The 21,304-nt window shown below is 39.6% G+C and overlaps 1 protein-coding gene across 1 annotated transcript in view; it reads left to right on the plus strand.

The window, feature by feature from the left end:
* KIF15 (kinesin family member 15) overlaps positions 1 to 21,304 on the plus strand; it is a 50,357-nt gene that overhangs the window by 15,649 nt on the left and 13,404 nt on the right. The window contains exons 7-25 of the mRNA XM_081071410.1: positions 118 to 297; positions 1,372 to 1,581; positions 3,440 to 3,565; positions 3,732 to 3,854; positions 5,336 to 5,459; positions 6,002 to 6,078; positions 6,308 to 6,517; positions 7,345 to 7,522; positions 9,076 to 9,241; positions 9,967 to 10,108; positions 12,899 to 13,096; positions 13,911 to 14,018; positions 14,412 to 14,517; positions 15,459 to 15,624; positions 18,239 to 18,389; positions 18,604 to 18,689; positions 19,640 to 19,709; positions 20,068 to 20,154; positions 20,765 to 20,869. Of these exons, the coding sequence (XP_080927536.1) occupies positions 118 to 297; positions 1,372 to 1,581; positions 3,440 to 3,565; positions 3,732 to 3,854; positions 5,336 to 5,459; positions 6,002 to 6,078; positions 6,308 to 6,517; positions 7,345 to 7,522; positions 9,076 to 9,241; positions 9,967 to 10,108; positions 12,899 to 13,096; positions 13,911 to 14,018; positions 14,412 to 14,517; positions 15,459 to 15,624; positions 18,239 to 18,389; positions 18,604 to 18,689; positions 19,640 to 19,709; positions 20,068 to 20,154; positions 20,765 to 20,869 (2,613 nt within the window). The remainder of the gene's footprint in view (positions 1 to 117; positions 298 to 1,371; positions 1,582 to 3,439; positions 3,566 to 3,731; positions 3,855 to 5,335; positions 5,460 to 6,001; positions 6,079 to 6,307; positions 6,518 to 7,344; positions 7,523 to 9,075; positions 9,242 to 9,966; positions 10,109 to 12,898; positions 13,097 to 13,910; positions 14,019 to 14,411; positions 14,518 to 15,458; positions 15,625 to 18,238; positions 18,390 to 18,603; positions 18,690 to 19,639; positions 19,710 to 20,067; positions 20,155 to 20,764; positions 20,870 to 21,304) is intronic.

Here is a 21,304-nt window from a genome sequence, read left to right on the forward strand (position 1 = left end):
TGGGGTAAAGGATAATAGTTAGGAAATTTGTACTTGGGAAGCAAGTGAAAGATTAATGCTCATGAAAGATAGGGATGAATGCATGAAAATATTATCTAAACAAGGCTTCTCTTACAGGCTGGGGCTGGAAAGAGCTTCCTTTGTAAGTGTTCCTTTATTGAAATCTACAATGAGCAGATCTACGACCTACTGGACTCTGCGTCGGCTGGGCTGTACTTACGGGAGCACATCAAGAAGGGCGTCTTTGTTGTTGGGGCGGCGGAGCAGGTGGTGACCTCGGCTGCTGAAGCCTATCAGGTACCTGCCTTCAGCATTCTGATCCTTAGACACCGTAGCATGCTGTGAAAAGCACCTCGATCTCAACAAAAGAGTTGAGCCACTCAAAATATTTTGTAAAGGCATAACCCAGAATGTTCATGAGAAGAAAAGAGAAAAGGATATGACAGTTTTATTGCTCTCCCCTTAGTTAAAATAGAACTTTGAGCTGCTTGATTTTGTACTATTTTGGTGCTATTCACTCCAATCAGACACTCTTAAAAACCATCCTAGAGGTCCTGGGGAGACAGTCCATAGTGTCCATATTTATTTAGTGTCTCCTCCTGGGAGCTGATCCTTTGGGGAGCTCTTGGGATCTCTGCTGGTTAAACCAGCTGTACATATCACGACCTCTGTACTCAAAAATGTAGTTCTTAGACAATGACGATCACATGGGCGCATGACACAGATGAAAATCTCAGGCTCTACCTCTCACCTACTAAATCAGAATCTGAATTTTAACAACATCCCTAGGTTATTAGTATGCAGGTTACAGTTTGAGGTGTTCTGCCCTGTTGGATAGGTACCCACATCCCCATTTTACAAATATGAGACTGAGCTTCAGAAAGGTTCAACTGGCACCAGACCACACAACTGATGAGCAGTAGAACCAGGAGTTGACCACATGTTCATCTGATTCTAGAGCCTGCAGTCTGAACCTTTATGTACCCTGCTTGCCATAGAAAATAGGGAGGGAGAACATATACTTTATAGACCGAAAGAGCTGGCAAAATTTGGGGCTTGAAGGTCATTTTGAGATTTATCTTTCTAGCTTTCTCATTGTCTAGGTAAAGAAAGGGTTCAGAGAGATTTTGTGACTTGTGTTAACACAGAGAATGGCAAGACCAGTTCTAGATCCTGTGCCTTTTGATTTCCTCTTTGTTCTCTTTCCGTAACATGGAGAGGGGACAAAAAAGGAAAAGGAAAGGAAAATACCTTGAGTAGATTCCTCAATGGACCAATATTTTTCTCACTACTGTTTATGAATTTCCTGCTGATGTTAGTAGCTCTTGTGGCCACCTGGAGGTTGTGATGACGTAGTTTCCTTTTGCTTAGGTGTTGTCTGGAGGATGGAGAAACAGACGTGTGGCATCAACATCAATGAACAGAGAATCTTCTAGGTCTCATGCAGTCTTTACAATTACAGTAGAGTCAATGGAGAAAAGCAATGAGGCTGTGAATATACGGACCTCCTTACTCAATCTGGTGGATTTAGCAGGATCTGAACGGCAAAAAGACACCCACGCAGAAGGGATGAGGTTGAAGGTAATAATGGAATTAAGATCTTCAGTTGAACTTGCATGTGAATTCTTACTAGGAGTCAATGCCAACCTAAGTGTTGTGAGAGCTACAAAGAAATAAGAAATTATTCTCATTCAAAAGATACAGAAATTTTTGTTGTGGGGTAAGGATGGTAAACATACATGGGATAGGACAAGTCTGTCAGTAGCATGCGTATTTGAATTCATGCCAGAGCGGACAATAATACACGTGGCAGCAGCGGTCAAAGGAACAAGGGTGTGACATGGACTGCTCAGGGGAAGCATGGGGAAGTAGCAGTTCTTGAGTTTTCTCAAAGAGGGCAGGGTTTGGGTAGGGAGAGAGGAACAGGGACCACATGCCCCGCAGGGGTTATCTTAAGGATTATTGTGGATGCCAAGGGAGTGTGGCATTTGTCATCTCAGCACAGATCAGTGTGTGGGTCCAGTTGGAGGCGCCAGTCGGCCGAGATCATCGAGGATCAGGAGTGCCGGCCAAGTTTGCTCTCCACTCCCCAGGCGCTGGGAAACAAGTCTGAAGTGACTTTGTGCAGAAAGCCTGTTTTATAAGAACTTAGCCACCTGGCCCACCATTACCAGATTCATGAGGGGAGAGCCTAAAGAGAAAGGAGAGCGCTTGTGCTGTTTAATGTTTTGGGGGTGAGGGTTAAGGACCTCATCTTAGTACCAGTGGGAACAGCAGTTCCTGTAACATACGTACTGCCAATGTGTATGTGTGTATGGTAATAATATATGTGTGTGAGTTCTGTAGCATGTGTGAGGGCTAGGGGCGACAGTCGGAAACAGTGGAGGAGAGTCTACTTTTGCATTAAAAGCGAGGATTTGAGTTCTCAGGCAATCTCAGGCTCGTGTTTCTATTGACACATGAAGCAAAGAAAAATAGCATACGTTTATTATAATAGGACACACGCCGGGTCTGTTCTGAATGTTTCACGTATATTAACTCATTTATCCTTCCCAACAACTCTGGGAAGTAGGTACTATTATCCTCTCTCTATTTTAAAGTAATTGAAGTAAGTTGGCGGGGTGGGGGCAGGGAACCCAGCTAAGAGTAGAGCTGAGATTCAGACAGCGCTCCCGTCTTCCTGATTTACTGAAGGGTAAAGCAGGTGGTGGCAGTCCAGAACTCTTGCTTTATAATTCCTACTCGTTCTCTCCCTTTCTTTAAAGATCTAATTGGTTTTATTGAATGATTCATGAATTGGGTAGCATCCCATCTAGTAAACAGAAAGTGCTCCTTCCCCTTTCTCTTTTTTTCTGAGCCCTCCACTACAGACCCAATTATTGAAATATGCTCCTAGAGTGAAAATCCAGCAAACATTTTTTTCTCCCCAAACCACTTTTTAAAGGGGGTTTTATTATGCTTTACAGAATTAGACTGGATGTTCTCTTGCAGTAAGTTCATCAGTGGCTTTGTGGGACATGGGGGTGAGTTACAAGTTATCACACCCTCATTATGTAGTAAACATGTTAACATAAAAGCATTGAAAAATACGCCTGGTAATGCAGTACTCCAACTTCTCTGTTTTTTCTTGTTTTTATCCCTATCTATAGGTCAATTTAAAACCTTTACAATCATGAGGTGACATTGATTTTTTTTTCCCTCCTTCACATGATTTTTGTGTCTGTCTTTGAACACTAACACTGCAGTGTGTGTCAAATAGGAAAAAGTTAGGGGATAGTTGAGGACAACTTTTTGCTGAAAAGTTAGTTATCCTTAATTAATATTGTCCCTAACTTCCCTTTCCATTCAAAATTGTCACCTTGCTAGGCATATTTTAATTCAAAATACTACAATGAAACTAGTGCGCCTGAGTTTTTGTTCTTTTTCGCCCATGCCTTAGGAAGCAGGTAACATAAACCGATCGTTAAGCTGCCTGGGCCAAGTGATTACCGCCCTTGTCGATGTGGGTAATGGCAAACAGAGACACGTGTGCTACCGAGACTCCAAGCTGACCTTCTTACTTCGGGTAAAGTAGCCCGCTGGGTTCCTGGGCCCTTGTTTTGGTTACGCTTACAGAGGCTGACAGGTGGATAATTTCTCAGCCTCAGTGGTCAGAGCATACATTATCTTTGCTTAAAAAAGATCTTGTGGTTTCTTCTCTGAAAATGTGTGCCATTCATATCATTAAACAGGATTCCCTGGGTGGTAACGCCAAAACAGCCATAGTCGCCAACGTCCATCCCGGACCCAGGTGCTTCGGGGAAACCCTGTCAACGCTGAATTTTGCTCAAAGAGCCAAGCTGATTAAAAATAAGGTAAAATATGGAGTGCAGTGATTAATTTCCACTATCTTTCAAAGGAGAAATTGGTCATTCTTACCCCAAAAGTAGACTCCCTGATCATCTTATTATGGTAAGAGTGGAGGAGTCCACGTTGTCTCTTTCCCTGCGTAAGTCAGAAGAGTGTACCCTGTTTCCCTGAATATAAGACCTAGCCGGGCAATCAGTTCTAATGCGTCTTTTGGAGCAAAAATTAATATAAGACCCGGTATTATATTATATAAGACCCGATCTTATAGTAAAATAAGACTGCGTCTTATATTAATTTTTGCTCCAAAAAACGCATTAGAGCTGATTGTCTGGCTAGTTCTTATTTTCGGGGAAACACGGTAGGTGTAGTCATTCATTCATTTTATTGGATTATGACCCTCTGGTGGGGTATTTGTTATATGAGGAGGAAAATTCATTAGAGCATCCTGACCCTATCTCTTGGGACTTACTAGAAGTTTTAGAGTGTGAAGACGGCAGGAGTAATTCGAATTATGATGCCACTATGATGTCAGAATGTACAGGAGTGCCCTGTAATGAGGCTATAAGAATCAGAAGCAACTGGAAATGGCTTCTTAACACATAAAACAACAAAACTGGGAGCCTTACACAAGTCACTGTCAATGGTAAGTCCCGTGCTACAGCAAAAGTGGCTGAGATATCTGGGACTTGTTAAGGGTGAACTATTTAGATCTTTCCCAATGGGCAGACCTGGCTTAAGACAACATGGAGACCGTGGGGCTCTCAGAGGGCTTTTTCCTTCACTCGAGCATTGGGTATTTCACAACTGGGTCCCTTTGATCTGGTTGGTACTCAGCTGTTGGCTCTTGTTGTCACCCTGTAGGTTTTGTGGGCCTTTTTGAAACTCACAGATGTCATCTCAAATGAGACGTTTCTCTTAAAAGAATTTCTTAAAGAGACATTTCTTTAAAATAGTAGTAAGTGTGGTGATAAATGGAGCTGTCACGCTAACCCTTCCTTCCAGGAGGGCTGTTAGGAAATACAGGGTTGGATGCCTTGGGAGAGAGTGGTTTCTACCTTGCTAGTGGAGCCCAGGCCAGCCCTGCAGTTCTTCACAGTCTTAGAATAAGCTGAGGCAGAGGGAACGTCACACCCACTGAGGGCCTTGCTCTTCACCGTAGGGGCGGGCTGTCCGTCTCAGGAAGAAGGCAGATTCCATGAACACACCCAGATCCCAGGGCTGACCCAGCCCAATGGGGCCCAGGACTAGTCAACAGTGGAGACCTGAGTGGGAGCGTAGTCTCTGGCTGCGGGTCTGAGCACAGGCAAGGAAGCTTCCTCCCCACTATAGCACATGGTGGTCTTGGTGGCCTTTTGACCACTGTTTGTGAGACGGAAGTGCAGTTTGGTTTGCTGTCCGTCACTCCAAATCATACAAACAAATGTAAAACAAGACTGTACAACTCAAAAAACGTTCTTTTCATGCTTCTTAAAAAATTCTTGAACAGGCAGTGGTAAATGAAGACACTCAAGGAAATGTGAGCCAGCTCCAAGCTGAAGTGAAGAGGCTCAAAGAACAGCTGGCCCAGCTTTCTTCAGGGCAGATACCACCAGAAAGCTTTCTGTCCAGAGGTACGATGAGCACAGTGATCTTTCTCCTGAGGACGACCACGTGTGGATATTAGTGTGAGAACCCTTCGACGACAGGCACAACAGATCAGACTACTCAGATTTCCCCACAAGAGTTTGTTTCTGTTTATTTCACCTACGTGGGAATATGGAACTTGGTCTGTTACTAAATACAGATTCTGTAGGCACTGAATTCTGTGAAATGTGTGGGAAGGGGGAGTAGAAATAATTTTGAATAGTTCATTTCTATTAATTGCCAAAAAGACATACTCATAAATTTCATTTAGATTCACTGCTAAGATTCTGTTATATCGTGTGTAATCTATGTATGTTTACTAAATAGGATGAGAGAGACTTATTTTTCTTCAAAGAACTACTAGGTAACTGGGTTAATTTGAAATCTGTGATCTGGTGATAAGAGTTTGGATGTTTTAGATTAATTGAGAGCAGTCAGTCAAAGGCTGTTTTAGCTTGTATCTTGGTCTTCAGATTTGAGAGCTAAACATTTTTTTTCCTCTTTCCCTTTCTTACTGGATCAATTATAGACAGAGATGAGACTAATTACGTGAAGTATTTCCAAGAGGCAATGTTATTCTTTAAGAAATCTGAACAGGAAAAGAAGGTAGGAAACTGGATTAGTATAAAGGGAATGTAAGATATTTTAGGCTTTACCATGTGGTGCCTTTCTGAGTGGAAAAAAATGGCACAAGTAAATAAAACAAAGGAAGGCTGTGAAAAATCAAATTTTACCTTTGAGATAAAATGGGAAGTTAGTATTTGTTGCTTGGTTTGTGAAAATTTAGGGGAGCTGATTTCTTTTTCACGTTTAACCAAATTATGAATTTCTTAAGTCTCTAATAGAAAAAGTTACCCAGTTAGAAGACCTCACTCTCAAAAAAGAGAAATTTATTCAGTCTAATAAAATGATTGTGAAATTCCGAGAGGACCAAATAATGCGTCTGGAGAAGCTCCACAAGGAATCGCGGGGAAGTTTTCTGCCAGAAGAGCAGGATCGTTTGCTGTCAGAATTAAGGGATGAGATTCAAACTCTGCGAGAACAAGTGAGTACATACCATTTACAGTATTCCTAAAAAGAAAAGAAGTCCAAGGCAAACATAAATCTGTCACCCAATTTTTGGAATGCAGTGGAATATAATGGAAAGTGTTTTCAATGAATTGAACTGGCCGTGTGATTACATCAGTGGTGTCGTCCCATTTTCTAAAATAATAAAATCTGAAGGGAAAAGGGGGGAAGACGTGATGTTGCTACCACCGCGTCCAGCCCCAGCAGGCAAAGCCTCGTTCATCCTGGTGCTCAGGACAGGTTATCTGAATGGGTAGGCTCTGTACAGGGCAGCCCTTCGAAGTTGTTTTCTTTTTCCCTGGGAAGGATGGGTAGTTCATACAGGACATCGTTGAAAACCAAAGATAATCGGTTTTCGGTTCTGTATATCTTCCCAGAGGTTTTATGCACATTCAAACTAGTATGGATAGATATTTTTACTTTTATTCCTTTTGTACACAAAAGGCAGCTTACCGTATCTTGGAGGGCATTCGATCCTGGTCAGTAGAGCTCCCTTACTCTTTTCATCACGTTAATGTAAGCAGTCGCCTTTGCATGAAGAGTCTGCCGTAGTCTACACCCTTGTGCTTATCTCCTTAGATGCCCGGGTGAAGGTACAGACCCAGGCGGAGAATGTGGAGCTGTGGGATGTGCCCGTATTCAGTCTCTGATCACAAATGCCAGGCTGCTTTCCGCAGTGGACACAGCAGGCTATCACCAGCAGTGCGCATGGCATTCATAGCACTGCTAATGGCTTTTCAGAAACACTTGTTCATTAAGGACATGTTTGTGAACTTGTAAGTTTGCCATTCTTCTGTGTCACAGATAGAGCACCACCCCAGAGTTGCAAAATATGCTATGGAAAACCATTCCCTCAGGGAGGAAAATAGAAGACTGAGATCCTTGGAGCCCGTGAAGAGAGCCCAAGAAATGGATGCCCAGACCATTGCAATGCTAGAAAAAGCTTTCTCTGAAGTATCTGGCACAGAGAAAAATGACAAAAGTAAGAAGTGATTGTTGTAGTACATGCCTTCTAGGGGCACGGGGGCTGTTTTAAAGGGCTTTTTATTGCCTTGCATTGGGGGGGTCTTCATTTTAGCCTCCAGATCTGGTGTGTAAACTTCTTATATACAGACTTATTCTTCTAAGTTATCAAATGGTACTTTCTCTACTTTTTTCTCAAATCAGAGTAGTAAGTTATGTAAGCTAATGGATATCGCAAGGAAATAACCATTATATATCTTGGTTTTGTGGATAAAAGATTTATTCAAATATTTTAATTTTTATTAAATGGAATTTTCCTGTTTTAAGTATTTGAAATGAAAAGTGCTTGTTAACTAAGCACAACATGAATGCATGTAGAGTGGGAATGTCTGTGACCCGATTAAGGTCTGTATGTTGAGAGATGTCAGCGTCATCCAACTCCTGGTCCACACAGCAGTGTTTTTGGTCCTGGTGTCATGGTCTCTGGTCATGCTTGCCGGCGTCCACTCTGTTAGTTACATGGTATTTCCATAAGTTTACTTCTCCTTTTGTGAAACGTGGTTTAGTTAGTACTGAATCTAACTTAGTGGCTTGGCAGCTGGTGGTGTAAATGCTCTGGTATCTAGTAACAAAGTCTGTGTTTGCTCCATTTGTACAGTGAATATTTTCATGGTCTTTTATCATACTGTTAGCCTTTGTTTCTCTTTAGGTTGAAATCGAGAAAGTTCTAATCGTTTTATTCTGCACTCAAAGAAGCCTGTTTGTCTCCTTGCTTTTTAAAATTTCCTTTTCCAAGCCTTCTTCCATTCTGTTGTGACTTAATAAAATTATTAGTATTTGGGTTGTGGAGAGACTAAGATTTTAGATATAAAGTTAAAATCAAGTTTTTTGTGTTATTTCAACCACTTTTCCCTACAAGGCTCTCTGTATTTTGCGGACATTTTGGCCTCAATCGTACCTTGACTTACGCCTTTGAAAGATAATAACGGTAATTTCTGAACCCCTCCGTCTTTAAAACATACATCATTCTTTAGACAATTGTTACCTGATATTTTTCCACACTGCAACTCAGTGAGACTCTCTTCGACATATTCAGTCTTCTAAGCAAACTTTTTAAAATTTTAATCTTTTAAAAAGAGATTTAAAAATTAATCTTTTTTACCTGGTAGACAATACCAAGGTCTTTCAACTTGCTGCTTTTGCTATTTGTTTCCTTTCCTAAAATTCATTGACTGTTAACATTAGCTGCTGGCACTGATTCCTGCCAGATTGAGCTGGCGATGTTTCCCCTCCAGCCTTATGTGTGCTGCACTTCCGTCATGGTTGGCTCTTGCTCTGACTGGTGTGGCCTTAAATATATGCCCCTCTATCCTGTGGCTTTGAGCTTCTGAAAAACAACTTCTACTACTGTTTGCCACACTGTGTTCTGTATCTATGACTCCTGCTGAGTTATAGGCTTTCGTATTTTAGGGTCCACCTTCCAACCCTTTTCTCATTTTTCCTTCTTGTGCTTCAAAACAATACCTGGCAGAGAACTTAGAAAATGGATTCTGTTATTTTTATCTTTCACAGACCAAGTTGTTCCCTTATTATCAAGTCAGCAAGGATTCTCTCCTAAAGTTGCAAAAGAGCCGTGTTCATTAGCAAACACCGAGAAGTTAAAAGCACAACTTCTGCAAATTCAGACCGAGCTGAATAATTCAAAGCAAGAGTATGAAGAATTCAAAGAACTAACCAGGTAAAGTATAAATACACATTCATGCTCACCTATTTTAATATCTTTCAGTGTTGGTTTGGTTTAGGGCTTGACAGTGGCGATTTAATTGAGTATTTTACTTAAAATATTAAATTCTCATATAGCAACTAATGTGTTTTGACATGAGGGAAAGGGACTTGCTTCTAGTTTTGCTCTTTTTTTACTCATTGTTTTTAAATTGAAGTATAATTGACATAGACTTCTAGCTCTTTAATAATATATTTAATGAACTTGGTGATAGGAATGTTTTAAGGGATATACCTATTGAGATGAATAGTTATTGAACTTACATGGTAAATTCTTTATCCGGCCACCAAATTTAAACCAGTGTTGTTATGAATTATATCTGTAGTTTTAGAAATTTCAGATTTGTTAACATTCGTACTTGATGCTCTTTGTATAAAAGAAAACAAAGATACAACACGTTCATATTATAACTGAGGTTAATCCTCAGTTACTTAAAATATAAAGAAGTATTTGTTTTAGAAATAATGTATCTCAAAAGGAGTCATCATGGACTGTTTGGGTTTCTGAATTGGAGCTCTGCCGTTTACTCGTCATCAGCTGACATCATCAGTCTCTGAGCTGTGTAATGGAATATCTCTGATTTAAAGAGATAACTATAAAGTTATGTGAGTGCATAAACCGTAAAGTACTTTACAAATGTGTAACCTTACTTATTACCTGAAATACTCAATGTCTATTAGGAAAAGGCAGCTAGAATTGGAATCAGAACTTCAGTCTTTGCAAAAAGCAAACCTTAATCTTGAAAACCTTTTGGAAGCAACAAAAGCCTGCAAGCGACAAGAAGTCTCTCAGCTGAATAAAATTCATGCTGAAACTCTTAAGGTAGGTAACCTGAAGCAGTACTTCAGTCTTAAGTCACTGCTATCTTATTTTATTAATAATGGAGTTTGCAAGTTATATCCACGTATGCTAGAATCCCTCGCAGGCAGATAACCCAGGGTGAAACCATTCCTAGTGCTCTGACATGTACCCAAGTGGCAGGTGCTGCAGGAAAGAATACACGGTGGAGTCAGACCTGTATTCATATTCTAATGTGTCACTATCCTCAGGCAGGGTTTCCTAGTGTCATATTTGTTGTCTTTGAATTGGAGATGAGGATCATTTAATTGGGTTTTTTTTTCTTTAGGTTTTTTAGAGAATTCAATGAGATAATAAAGTACCTGGCACCAGGTAGATCTCAGTAAATAGCAGCTGTTGCTCTAATGTGTTGTGTGCTCAAAGCTTGCAGTGGAAGAACAGAAATCCTAAAGACAGAGACCACTATAGGGTGAAGGGGAACACTGGGAGTAACAGGAGGGTTTTCCCCCTAAATTACCATAGCCTTCATAAAAGGAAAAAGCCTGTCATCATCTGTGATTGAGGAGAGAGGAGAATACGCAAAGAAAGCGAAAGGTTAAGAGCTGATGCTGCTCGTGATTTAATAAGCTTTTTGTACCAAATTCTCCAAAGGCTAATCAGAAACTTCCTCACACATCTGAAACTTACACTTCAGCAGTGATGCTTTGGGTGTCACTTAATAAGAAACTGCTTTTAAAAGTGATTTTATTCATTTGTTTGCATAGGTAATTCACGTGACTGGAATATTTAAAGGCACAAAGCGTATACAATGACAAGTCTCTTTCCGTCTGCTAGCCGTCCAGCCAGCCAGGACCATTTGGAGGCAGTGTCACCGAGTTTTTTTGTTTTCTTTCTTGTTCTTATTTTACACAAACATATAATACACGTCATTCTACATCGTGATTGGTTGTTTTAAAATAGAACCATAGTTTAGAGTTTGTCCAGTACATGAAGGGAAAAAAGAACCTTCTCTTCTTTTGATTTTTGTTTGTTTTGGCAGCTGCATAAGAATCTATTGTATGCTTATATCATGATTTAACCTGGAAAATGCTATTTTTTCTTATAAAGGTAAAATATTTTTCTTTGCTTTTAAAACAGGATAGCCTTTAAAATCTGTGTAGGAAACCATTTTTAAATACTTGTGAATATTGGCGAATGTTTCATAATTTGTGTCTGTCGCACCTTAGCATAGTGGCATTAGAGTTTGAAGCACTGTGACATTCTAGTCCTATTTTCATTTTATGGCTGAGGAAGAAGGGGATTAAAATATTTGCTAAGATTCGCTTAGCAATGCAGATCTTTTATTGTTCATTTTTAATTATGTAAGTGCTTTACGAGTACATTCTCCTTGCTTAATAAAAATATACATATGTTCAAGTGTAGGTTAGGGTTCCTACTGAGCCCCACTGCCAACTGGGGTCTAATCTAGTCCTTCACCCCCATCCCCAGGGGTCATTTTGTTATCAATTTGGGAATCCTTTTTCTTAACAATTTTGTGCTGTAGATATACATGGATTGAGAAAGATATGTAGATTTATTCCATAGATTGTTTTTTGGTGTGCCTTGTTTTTAAAAATAAACGAAATCATCCCATGTATGTTACTCTGCAGTGGGGTTTTGTTAACTTAGGGGTATACCTTGGGTCTTCCCATATTAACTCATGCCAAGAGCGCTACCTCCTTTTACACTGAGGCTTCCGTGTTTTGGATGACCCATGGCTTATGCAGATAGTTTCCAGTGCAGGCATTCTCCGGGTAGTCTTAGGACGTCTCAGATTGGAATCAGTCCTGCTGAAGGAAGGACCCGCTACAGGGGGCCGCAACATGTGCCTCTCCAGGAAGTCGGGGAGCACTCATTACCCAGCACAAGCCCCCAGAACTGGCGTTGTCGGGCTCTTTAATGTTTGACAGTCTGATGGGTGAAAAACGGTATCTTGTTAAGGTTTTAATTTACATTTCCCTCATTTCTAGTGAAGTCGAACATCTTTTCCTATGTTCATTTCCATTTGTATATCCTTTTCTATGAAAAAAGAGCCCCTTTTCCTACTACTTGTGTGTCTTTTTCTTCTGATTTGTAGTTTTTATTTGTTAGTCTTTTATTTGTTGTACCTACTGCGAATATATTCTGCCTTCATGTTAAATTTTTGATACAGCCAGGTTTATTGTTCTTTTACTCATTTTTAAAGACCCAATCTCAAGATCATCAGTATATTTTACTTTCTTTTACTATTTTTATAATTTTGTTTTTACACTGAGATACCTAAATGCATCTATTTTATTTTTGAGTGGTATGAAATAGGTATTTAACTTTTTAACGGTTTCTGTTTTTCTTGCTGTTTTGAACTTTCCACAGATAAATCGTTCTATTTCTGGACTTTGTGTTTTCTTTCAATATTATTTTGGACAATTCATATGCTAATAATGCATTTTTTAGATGATCATGGCCTTCTAATGTATTTTTATATTGGCCAGAGAAGTCTTCTCAATCTGTTCTTTTTTTAATTGTCTCTTTTTATACATTTATTCTTTGTAAAAAGTTTGGAATCGGCTTATCAAGTTACATCTTTCTAAGTCTTAATAGAATTTTGCTTGAGACTACATTGAATTGATAAATTTGTTTCCACTTGGGCATTTCTATGCTACCTCTCAAGGACACTTGTTCTTTTCTTTTGATTCATACAGTTTCAGTTTTATCCTTTGTGTTCACACAATGACTAAATGTGGTATTTTTTTCATGTGTGCTAATGTTGTTTGTTATAATCATTTTTTGCTGCAGATTATAACTACACCAACCAAGGCGTACCAGCTTCGGTCTCGAGCAGGACCAAAATTAAGCCCTGAAATGGGGAGCTTAGGCGCTGCGCACACTCACCGTTCTAGCAGATTAGGTGATGATATCTTAAATGAGCCAGTTCCACCTGAGATGAACGAACAAGCTTTTGAGGCTGTCTCCGAAGAGCTTAGAATGGTGCAGGTAATGTTTACTTTTAGAAAGAAAGAATTAGGCAATCATTTAAAGGAATTTTCTTTGTTTATCATTTTAATTCTCTATAACTTGCAGTGTTCCAACCTGTTTAGTATCTGTTTTTAAGTACGGATGCGTAAAGGTCCTGGGCTTAGAAATCAGCCCACTCTTCTTCTTTTAATTCACTTTGCAACATTTAGCAAGTCACTCTGCCATCTCCTGGAACTTTGGTTTTTATATGTCAAAAGACCAGTTTGCCACTAGCTTCGTGGTCCAGAACTGGTTTATGTGGAAATTAAAGTAGTTGAAAGAATTTTATTATAGATCAAATTTTAGACAGTTTTTGGTACATTTGAAATAATGTGAGATTTCTTTATTTCTGAATTCTAGTGATTTGTTTATTTTTTAAAAAGTTTTTCTCTGTCTAGTGACATTTAGAGGGATCTAACCCACCTCAAATTCCAAAATTTTGCCCTTTTGAAGTCATGGAGTACTTCTGGTGAAGTCAGTCCAGGCAGCCCTGAGAAAGCTTCTGTGGTTTGACGGCTCTATAGTTTAATCCATGATTTTAATTTTTATCACTTCTTTCCTTTGTGTTTCAAATGACCCACTTTGACGGACCACAAATGTCATTCTGCAATATGAGAGATCATTCGTGTTGTCTTTTGAAATTGTTTTCTGGTTCCAAACTAGCCTTTGGTGCCTTTGTCCCACATGGGGTTGAGTTTTATTTTTTGTGTGTTTTTTTTTAATGTGAAGAAATGTTGGAATGTTTGAGATTTCCATTAAAAGCATTTGGACAACTGAAGTTTTTGTGTTGTAGGAACAAATGAGTGCCCTTCAAGTCAAGTTGGATGAAGAAGAGCGCAAGAACCTAAAGCTTCAGCAGCACATTGACAAACTGGAACATCATTCTATACAAATGCAGGAGGTGAGACCCAGAGGATGGCCCAGAAATGTGTGAAACAGATTCCCAAAGGGAGAGTATTACAGGAGGAAAATGACTTGGCGAAGCCTTAGTTCGGGCTGCTGTGAGCTGTATGGTCTACTTTGTTACTTTGCATCGTGCCCTGATGGTGAGACACACACACCATAGCCCGAGGTCTGGCCCTCGTAGTCGATGGTGCCAAGGGGCCCCTTGCTGTGTGGCTGGCAGGGGTCCCGCCCTCTGGTGGGCATCCTCACTGTAGCTGATGGGAACATCCGCTTTTCTTCTGGTCTGAGACCTTAAAACTAGATTTGATAAAAACACCATGGTAATGATTTGAAGTGTATCTCAGCATGCCAGTGTCCCTGTTTCAGTAAATTGATCTCTTTCCCGCAGCTTTTCTCATCTGAGAGAACAGATTGGACCAAGCAGCAGCAAGAGCGTCTCTCACAGTTGAATGCCCTTGAAAAGCAACTTCAGGACACTCAAACTAAGAATGACTGTAAGTTTGAACAACTGGGAGCTTTGGATCTCAATACCATAACCCGGTATCTGTTTACTTGTATAACTAAATCTGGGCTTCGTGTTTTTGGTTGGTGGTATTTTGGATTATTTTAATTCGATGACCAGACTTGAGTTTGCATGGCAGTGGGTACTAGTGACATATCATAAAGGACAGTCCGCTCAGGACTGCTCATAAGCAAATGATACAGTTCTTTGCTTAAAGTTTTAAACTGCTTTGAAAATGAAGCATCTTGAATTCACAAGATGAATAATGTTTTAATAGTGACAAAATAAAGCATAAATTATATTTTGGTACATATTGGTAGATGTGGGAATATCATTTGAGTCCCAGTTTTTTGTTTTTCTTTTCAGTTTATTTCTCTTTTCATCCAAGCATTTGCCGTAGTTGGTAATAAAGTTAAAACAAAAAAAGACAGCCATTCTGTTTTCTTTGATCTAAGAAGTTACCGAATTTTACTTCCAGTTGGAGTTTCCTTAGAAGACCAGAAGCGTTTAAGTCGTTGTGGAAAGTCTGGCACATTTCCAAGAGGTTTTCTTTCAATAAGTAAGATTAGGTCACTTAAAATATGTTAAATCTCTTGATTTTTTTTCTCCACTTATATTGAGTTTTGATGTACACTCTACAGGAGAAATGTAGAAAATCAAGTGACCTACAAGTCGGGGACAGAAAGACGTTAACTCTTCCTTTTTTGGTAGAAATATACCAAAAACCATGAGCAAGGGAGAGGAAGAAAGTGGAAATCTCAGTGCTCCTAGGTGCCCACCACTTAGTTGTTCAACATCTTTACTGAAAATGGTCTCTTCAGCTTGATTTTGCTGATTGTGTGAAGATACCTATCAAATTTATTTGCGTACTTTGTTAAAAAATAATATATACATATGGAAGCCTGTTGAGGATTTATTTTGTTTGCCTTTTAGTTTTGAAAAGTGAGGTGCATGACCTGCGAGTAGTTCTTCATTCTGCCGACAAGGAGCTGTCTTCGGTGAAGCTGGAGTACAGTGCGTTCCGAGAGAGTCAGGAGAGAGAACTCAGTAGCCTTTCCGAGAGACACGTGCATGTACAGCTCCAGCTGGATCATGTCAGGTACCCTTGTTCTGCTAGGGTTTCACGTTGCCTGTTTGACCGCTAACCCAGACTGTTGGCAGTGAAAGTGCTGGAAACCCAACTCAAATTAGTTAAACAAACAAAAAGGTAATTTATTGGCTCACAATGTTGGGAACCCCGGAGGTGATTTTGATTTCAGGGACAAGCAAGACTGAGTCTCAAACAGCATCGCCAGTGTGCATTCTCTCTGTCTCTGTCTCTGTCTCTCTCTCTCAGTCCCTGTCCTGCCTCCCTCTGTGTGTTGCCCTCCTTCTGTCCTACTGTTGAGGGCCTTCCTCTATGGGACAGGGAACAGATTGCCTCACTGCTCTACATTCTGTCTCCTCGCATAACCACCCCTGCGAAGAAGTCTGCTCTGCCCACAGCCATATATCAATCCCCGGAGAATTTGAATTGGCCTTGCTTTAGTCATCTGCCTGCCTTTGGACCAGTCACTTCCCGAGGCTTGGAGCTGGTGTTGGCCCAGCCCCAGTGATGTGCCTGTTCCAAAGTGAAAGGTGTTCTTTCTAGAGGAAGGGACAGTGCAAAGTAGACCAAATCAATAGTCGTCACCATCGTCCACAGTCGCTCTCCAGAGGCTGGCTGGTTAGTCAAGTACTCTAAGAGGTATATTGTTTTTTCACTGTTTTTTTTCCTTACTACTTTCAGCCTCTTGTAAAACGTAACTGAAAACAATTTGTGTTTGGTACTGTCTCTTAGGTCTTCAGCAATAATTAATAGTGGACGTGTTGAATGTGGTGCTTTGAGTGTGACGTGAGTGTGATTGCTCAATCTAGAAAAGCTACTCATAGACAACCTTGAACTTAAATTTTATAGAAGTTGCAAACATTAAAATCCGTAGCTCTTGAGTGTTTTCTGAAAATACAAGAAGGAATTAAAATAGAGGAAGAAAACTTAAGATCTGCAGGCCACATTGATCTCTGCACATTTTTATTGGGCATGCCCAGTATGCTTTTTTAAAAGTTTTAGAATAGCATTTTTAAAAATGAGAGTTTTCTTGTGAAAATCATATTTCAGCATCCTCTTAAAAACCAGTTTGGTGGCACAGGGCCCACATTCCTGCTTGGCAACCATCAACTGCCATGTGAATCACTCGTTCCCTTTAGAGAGTGTTAGAGAGGAGCGTGTGCTGTGTCCACACGGCCCTCATCACCCCCGAACCCTCATTTGCCAACACCACGGCTGCCACTTATTTTTTTATCTTTAGATGTATTTGTTTATTTTTTATCAAATTTATTGGGGTGACATTGTTCAGTACAATTATATAGGTTTCAAACATATAATTCTGTAATATATCATCTATATAGTCACCACCCAGAGTCAGTTCTCCTTCCATCACCATATACTTGACCCTAGTTTCCCTCTTCTGCCTCTGCAGCGCTGCCACTTACCATCACAGGTGCACTGCTGTTTTTTCTTATACCTAGCATTTGTTTTTAAAGCCGGAATCACTGAACCTCATCTTAGCTCTGTCATAATTGTATGGGATTTTTTTTTTTTGTCAAGTCACTTTACTAATCTTATAGGATCTTAATTTCCTCATGTTTACATGTCAGAGTTGAACTAGATCTAAAATGTTAAGAATTCACTATATTTGGCTGTATTTAAATTCTATCTTAAAAATAACAACTTTTCCTTGCTTTTTAAATTGGATATAATTTAATTGTTCTCAGTGCATCACTTATTGGGCTGCTTATACTCCACCGTGGCTCTTCCTGCATAAAACAGCACAACACCGCTCTGTGTTTCTTAAATTATTTTGCCTCATTTATATATACAGTTTGTGTCATAAATACATATGTTCCCCCTCCCTACTATCTATTTTCTATACATCTGTCTTTAGCAACTGATTTATATCGCTTTGCAATTTGCTACTGCTGCTCGGCCTTCAGTTAGTAAAGCAGATAGACCCCTAGCTAATAACCTCCTGTAATAGCTGAAGCATTTGCTTTGGATGGTCGACAGGTCAGGTTCATTGTTCACTAGTTCTTGGCTGAACTCTGGATGTTAGTGCATGTCACAATATGTTGGGGGGGCGGGGCAGAACAAGAGGATGAAAACCTAAAAAGCAGTAACTAATCGTGAATGAAAAGATGGTTCTGTCACGTGGGAGTTTACTCTCTTGCTCAGATCAAAGCCACATTTGCCATCTTTAAAAACCTTTGTAGTGTTGGGAGACTATGTGATGAAAGGATAGAGGTGAGCTATCAACAAAACTAATGGCCAGTCCCTAGGTTACAATGAGGGTTAGGTCTGGAACCCCCTAAATGAGTCCCATCACTAGATTGCCAATCAGTGAAGCGTGTCTGGTTGACACATGGGAGAAAAAATGAGGAAGGAGATGGCTACAGGCTAACACGCCCACCCTGTCTTTTCCATCCCCATCACACTGTGCGTGGCCTAGTCTGTCTCATATGTTTGTGTGTCATGGACATTTTACATAAGTTCTCGAGGAGCTTTATTTACATCAATCAAGGCTTCTGTAAGTTGGGAATGGTCTGTAGATGGGATAAATTGATCTGCAGATAATCTGACCAGCAGAACTACATTTAATGTTTATATTTACCATTGTACAAATGTTTTCCTGATAAAGATTAGAAAATGAAAAGCTTCTTGAGAGCAAAGCCTGCCTACAGGATTCCTATGAAAACTTACAAGAAGTAATGAAGTTTGAAATTGACCAACTTTCAAAAAACCTCCAAAACTGCAAAAAAGAAAATGAAACTCTGAAATCTGATCTGAATGTAAGTTAAGAAGGGTATTTATTGATTACTCATGAACTTGTCCTAATGTGTGACTGTTCCTTAGAGTGCCGGGCAAGCCCTGCTTTGACCTCTTCCTAACTTCCTCCACTGGCCTGGCCCGTAGTGCCTGCCACACAGAAACTTGTTGATGCGTGTGTTGACTACACATGACTAGTAACAGTTACTGAACATCTAATGTCACATTGTCTTTTAGAATTTGATGGAGCTTTTTGAGGCAGAAAAAGAACGCAATAACAAATTATTATTACAATTTGAAGAAGATAAAGAAAACAGTTCTAAGTGAGTGCTATTTGTTTTTTCCACTAGTTGACTTGAAATATAAGTTACTACCACATTCTTTATTTTGTTTTTTTAATTGCTGATACCCTCTAAAGTTATTTTTTTAAGCATTCCAAAATGAATATCAGATTCTTTTATATCAATCACTATGTAGAGGAACTTAATTTTTTAAAACATTCAATAACTACCTTTGGTACTTTTGAAATGCACAGTGGTGATCAGAACTCAGGGTCTTCTATTAATAAATCACAGTATTTATTATTGGAATATGGATGGGGATTGGTTATTACTTCTGTCTCTACTCTTTTTCTAGCTACTCTTTTTTCCCCCTGGTCCCTTAATAAGAATGCCATTTCTTTCTTTCCTTTCTCTGCAAGTTCTTTTCCTTGGTGATCTCTGTCAGCCTCTCGGCCTCAGCCCACCGAGTGATGTTACTCTAATGAGAAGAATTTGTATTTGTTTATTATATTTGTAGAGTTCGTACTATGAGATTGTCATCTAGGCCCTGGTATGCAGTGGCGAATACATCTAGTGGGTGCAAACATCTAGTTGGGAAACAGGCAGCTAACATTCTGTCACTCATTCGACACTTAGTGGCATCCAACAAGCCAGTTCTGGCAAATGCCAGACACTCAGAGATAAAACAGTGAACACAATAGCGCCATCTTCATGAGTTTTATATTCTAGCACAGAGAGATTGGTAATAAATAAATACTATATGTTATATGTTATGCTAGGGAGTCCTAAGTACTCTGAAGAAAAATAATCTATTGTGGCACAGAAGTGGGTTCTTGTCAAATAGATTCTGACTTGTACTGGGATACACTTAACACCAAGTTTGTGCCTCGTAAAGTTTGGCTGCGTTGCTTTGAATCTCTTTCGTACAAATAGACTCAGTTCCTGTTTCCAAAGAATGAAGTCACCAGTAAAAGATAATTTTTCTCTTCCAGAGAAATCTTAGATGTTCTTGAGGCTGTTCGTCAGGAGAAACAGAAAGAGATGGCCAAGTGTGAGCAGCAGGTATATTCCTGTAGGCTAACTCTAATTTTTGGAATTTTTCCTGATATCTAAAGTTTATTATAACAACTGTTTTAGTTTTCAGAGGTTGACAATTGGTAATAAAAAGATGGAATCTTTGGTTTGTTGTATTATTTTTCAGCTCTTATTTTCTAAGTCTCGGGTGGCTTATCATGATTCGTTGGTGGTCTCAGGATAGAGACCACAAAATCATTGTCTTTTAACCCAACTTATCATTTTCAAGTACTCCTCTTAGTGTACACTGTATACTGTGAAAGCAGATTTCAACTTTTTTTTTAAAGTGTGTGTGGTTAATTTTATGATTTAATTCTTTTTTCTAAAAATATTTTTACCCCCATAGATGGCAAAAGTACAGAAACTAGAGGAGAGTTTGTGTGCTACTGAAAAAGTCATCAGTTCTCTGGAGAAGGCTAGAGATGATAGCAAGGTAGGTAGAAACTTCATTTCCCTGTTTTTTTTTGTGTTGGTTTTTTATTTTTAAAATAAATGTGCCTTTATCATTCCGGTTTCCTGCTCCCAGGATGACTGATAGCTGGCATTTCTGTCTGCCCTTAGGCCTTGTTCACCTTCCAAGGTTGCTAGAGTGAGGTTTTTCATTTAAGTGAATTTTTCACGTGCAAACTATTCTCTCTCTCCATGGCAATGCTTCTAAAATACGTCTCACCTCTTTTAACTCGGATGCTGTTAGTGTGACCCTTTCTTGTTGGCTCTGAGTCCCATGATAGAAATTCTCAAATCCTCGGTGTTAACTTTAACTAGAATAATCAACATAATATGTAAGTCCAAGTACAAAATCAGGTATACATTTCTTCTATATCTAGCTCTTATTCTTTCATTAAACCAAAGCAAATGATTACATCAAATGGTATAAAACCATTAAAGTATAAATTGATATTAATAATGTGAGGTGACATATTTTGCTAAAATAACACTGGCTTGCTTCTGTTGTCATTAGGAAAGCTACACAATCTCTCATTTAAACATAATCTCCTCCTTAATGCCAATGTGTGTGAAGATCCTATTTCTGTCCTCGTCAGGAATTGGTGACCGACCTCACAAGCCAGATCCAGGAGCTGAGAACATCAGTCTGTGAGAAAACAGAAACTATCGACACCCTGAGGCAGGAACTGAAGGACGTAAATGTAGGTTCTGTCACCAGTAAGATATTAAATTCGAGCATGAGACACACTTCAGAGACTCCTCACACAGTAAATAAACGCTCCACCACAAGAAGGATTCTGTGGTCAAACAGATGTGGAAAAACTAGTTACCGCTCAGCAGGGTCTATATTTTCAGACCCGGCAAAGCGGTTACTGTGTCACCATGCAGTGTGCCTCCCTGGGAGGCAATGTGCGGTGTGCATTTCTCAGATTTCACTGCCCTGGGAACACTTCTCTGCGTTTTTGGGGGATTGCTGATCCAAACTAGGTCAGAAAAAGTCTGGTTGTTGCCTGTGATAGTTAAAGGTATAGTGTCCATAAGTGTTTCAAGAAAACAATGTAACACATTTTAGTTAAGTTCAGAGACATTCCTTATATAGAAAGAGAGTTTATTTTTCCATTATTGGACTTTGTTGT

The sequence above is a fragment of the Rhinolophus hipposideros genome (genome assembly GCF_964194185.1).
Source record: "Rhinolophus hipposideros genome assembly, chromosome: 14".
In the NCBI taxonomy this organism is placed as follows: domain Eukaryota; kingdom Metazoa; phylum Chordata; class Mammalia; order Chiroptera; family Rhinolophidae; genus Rhinolophus; species Rhinolophus hipposideros.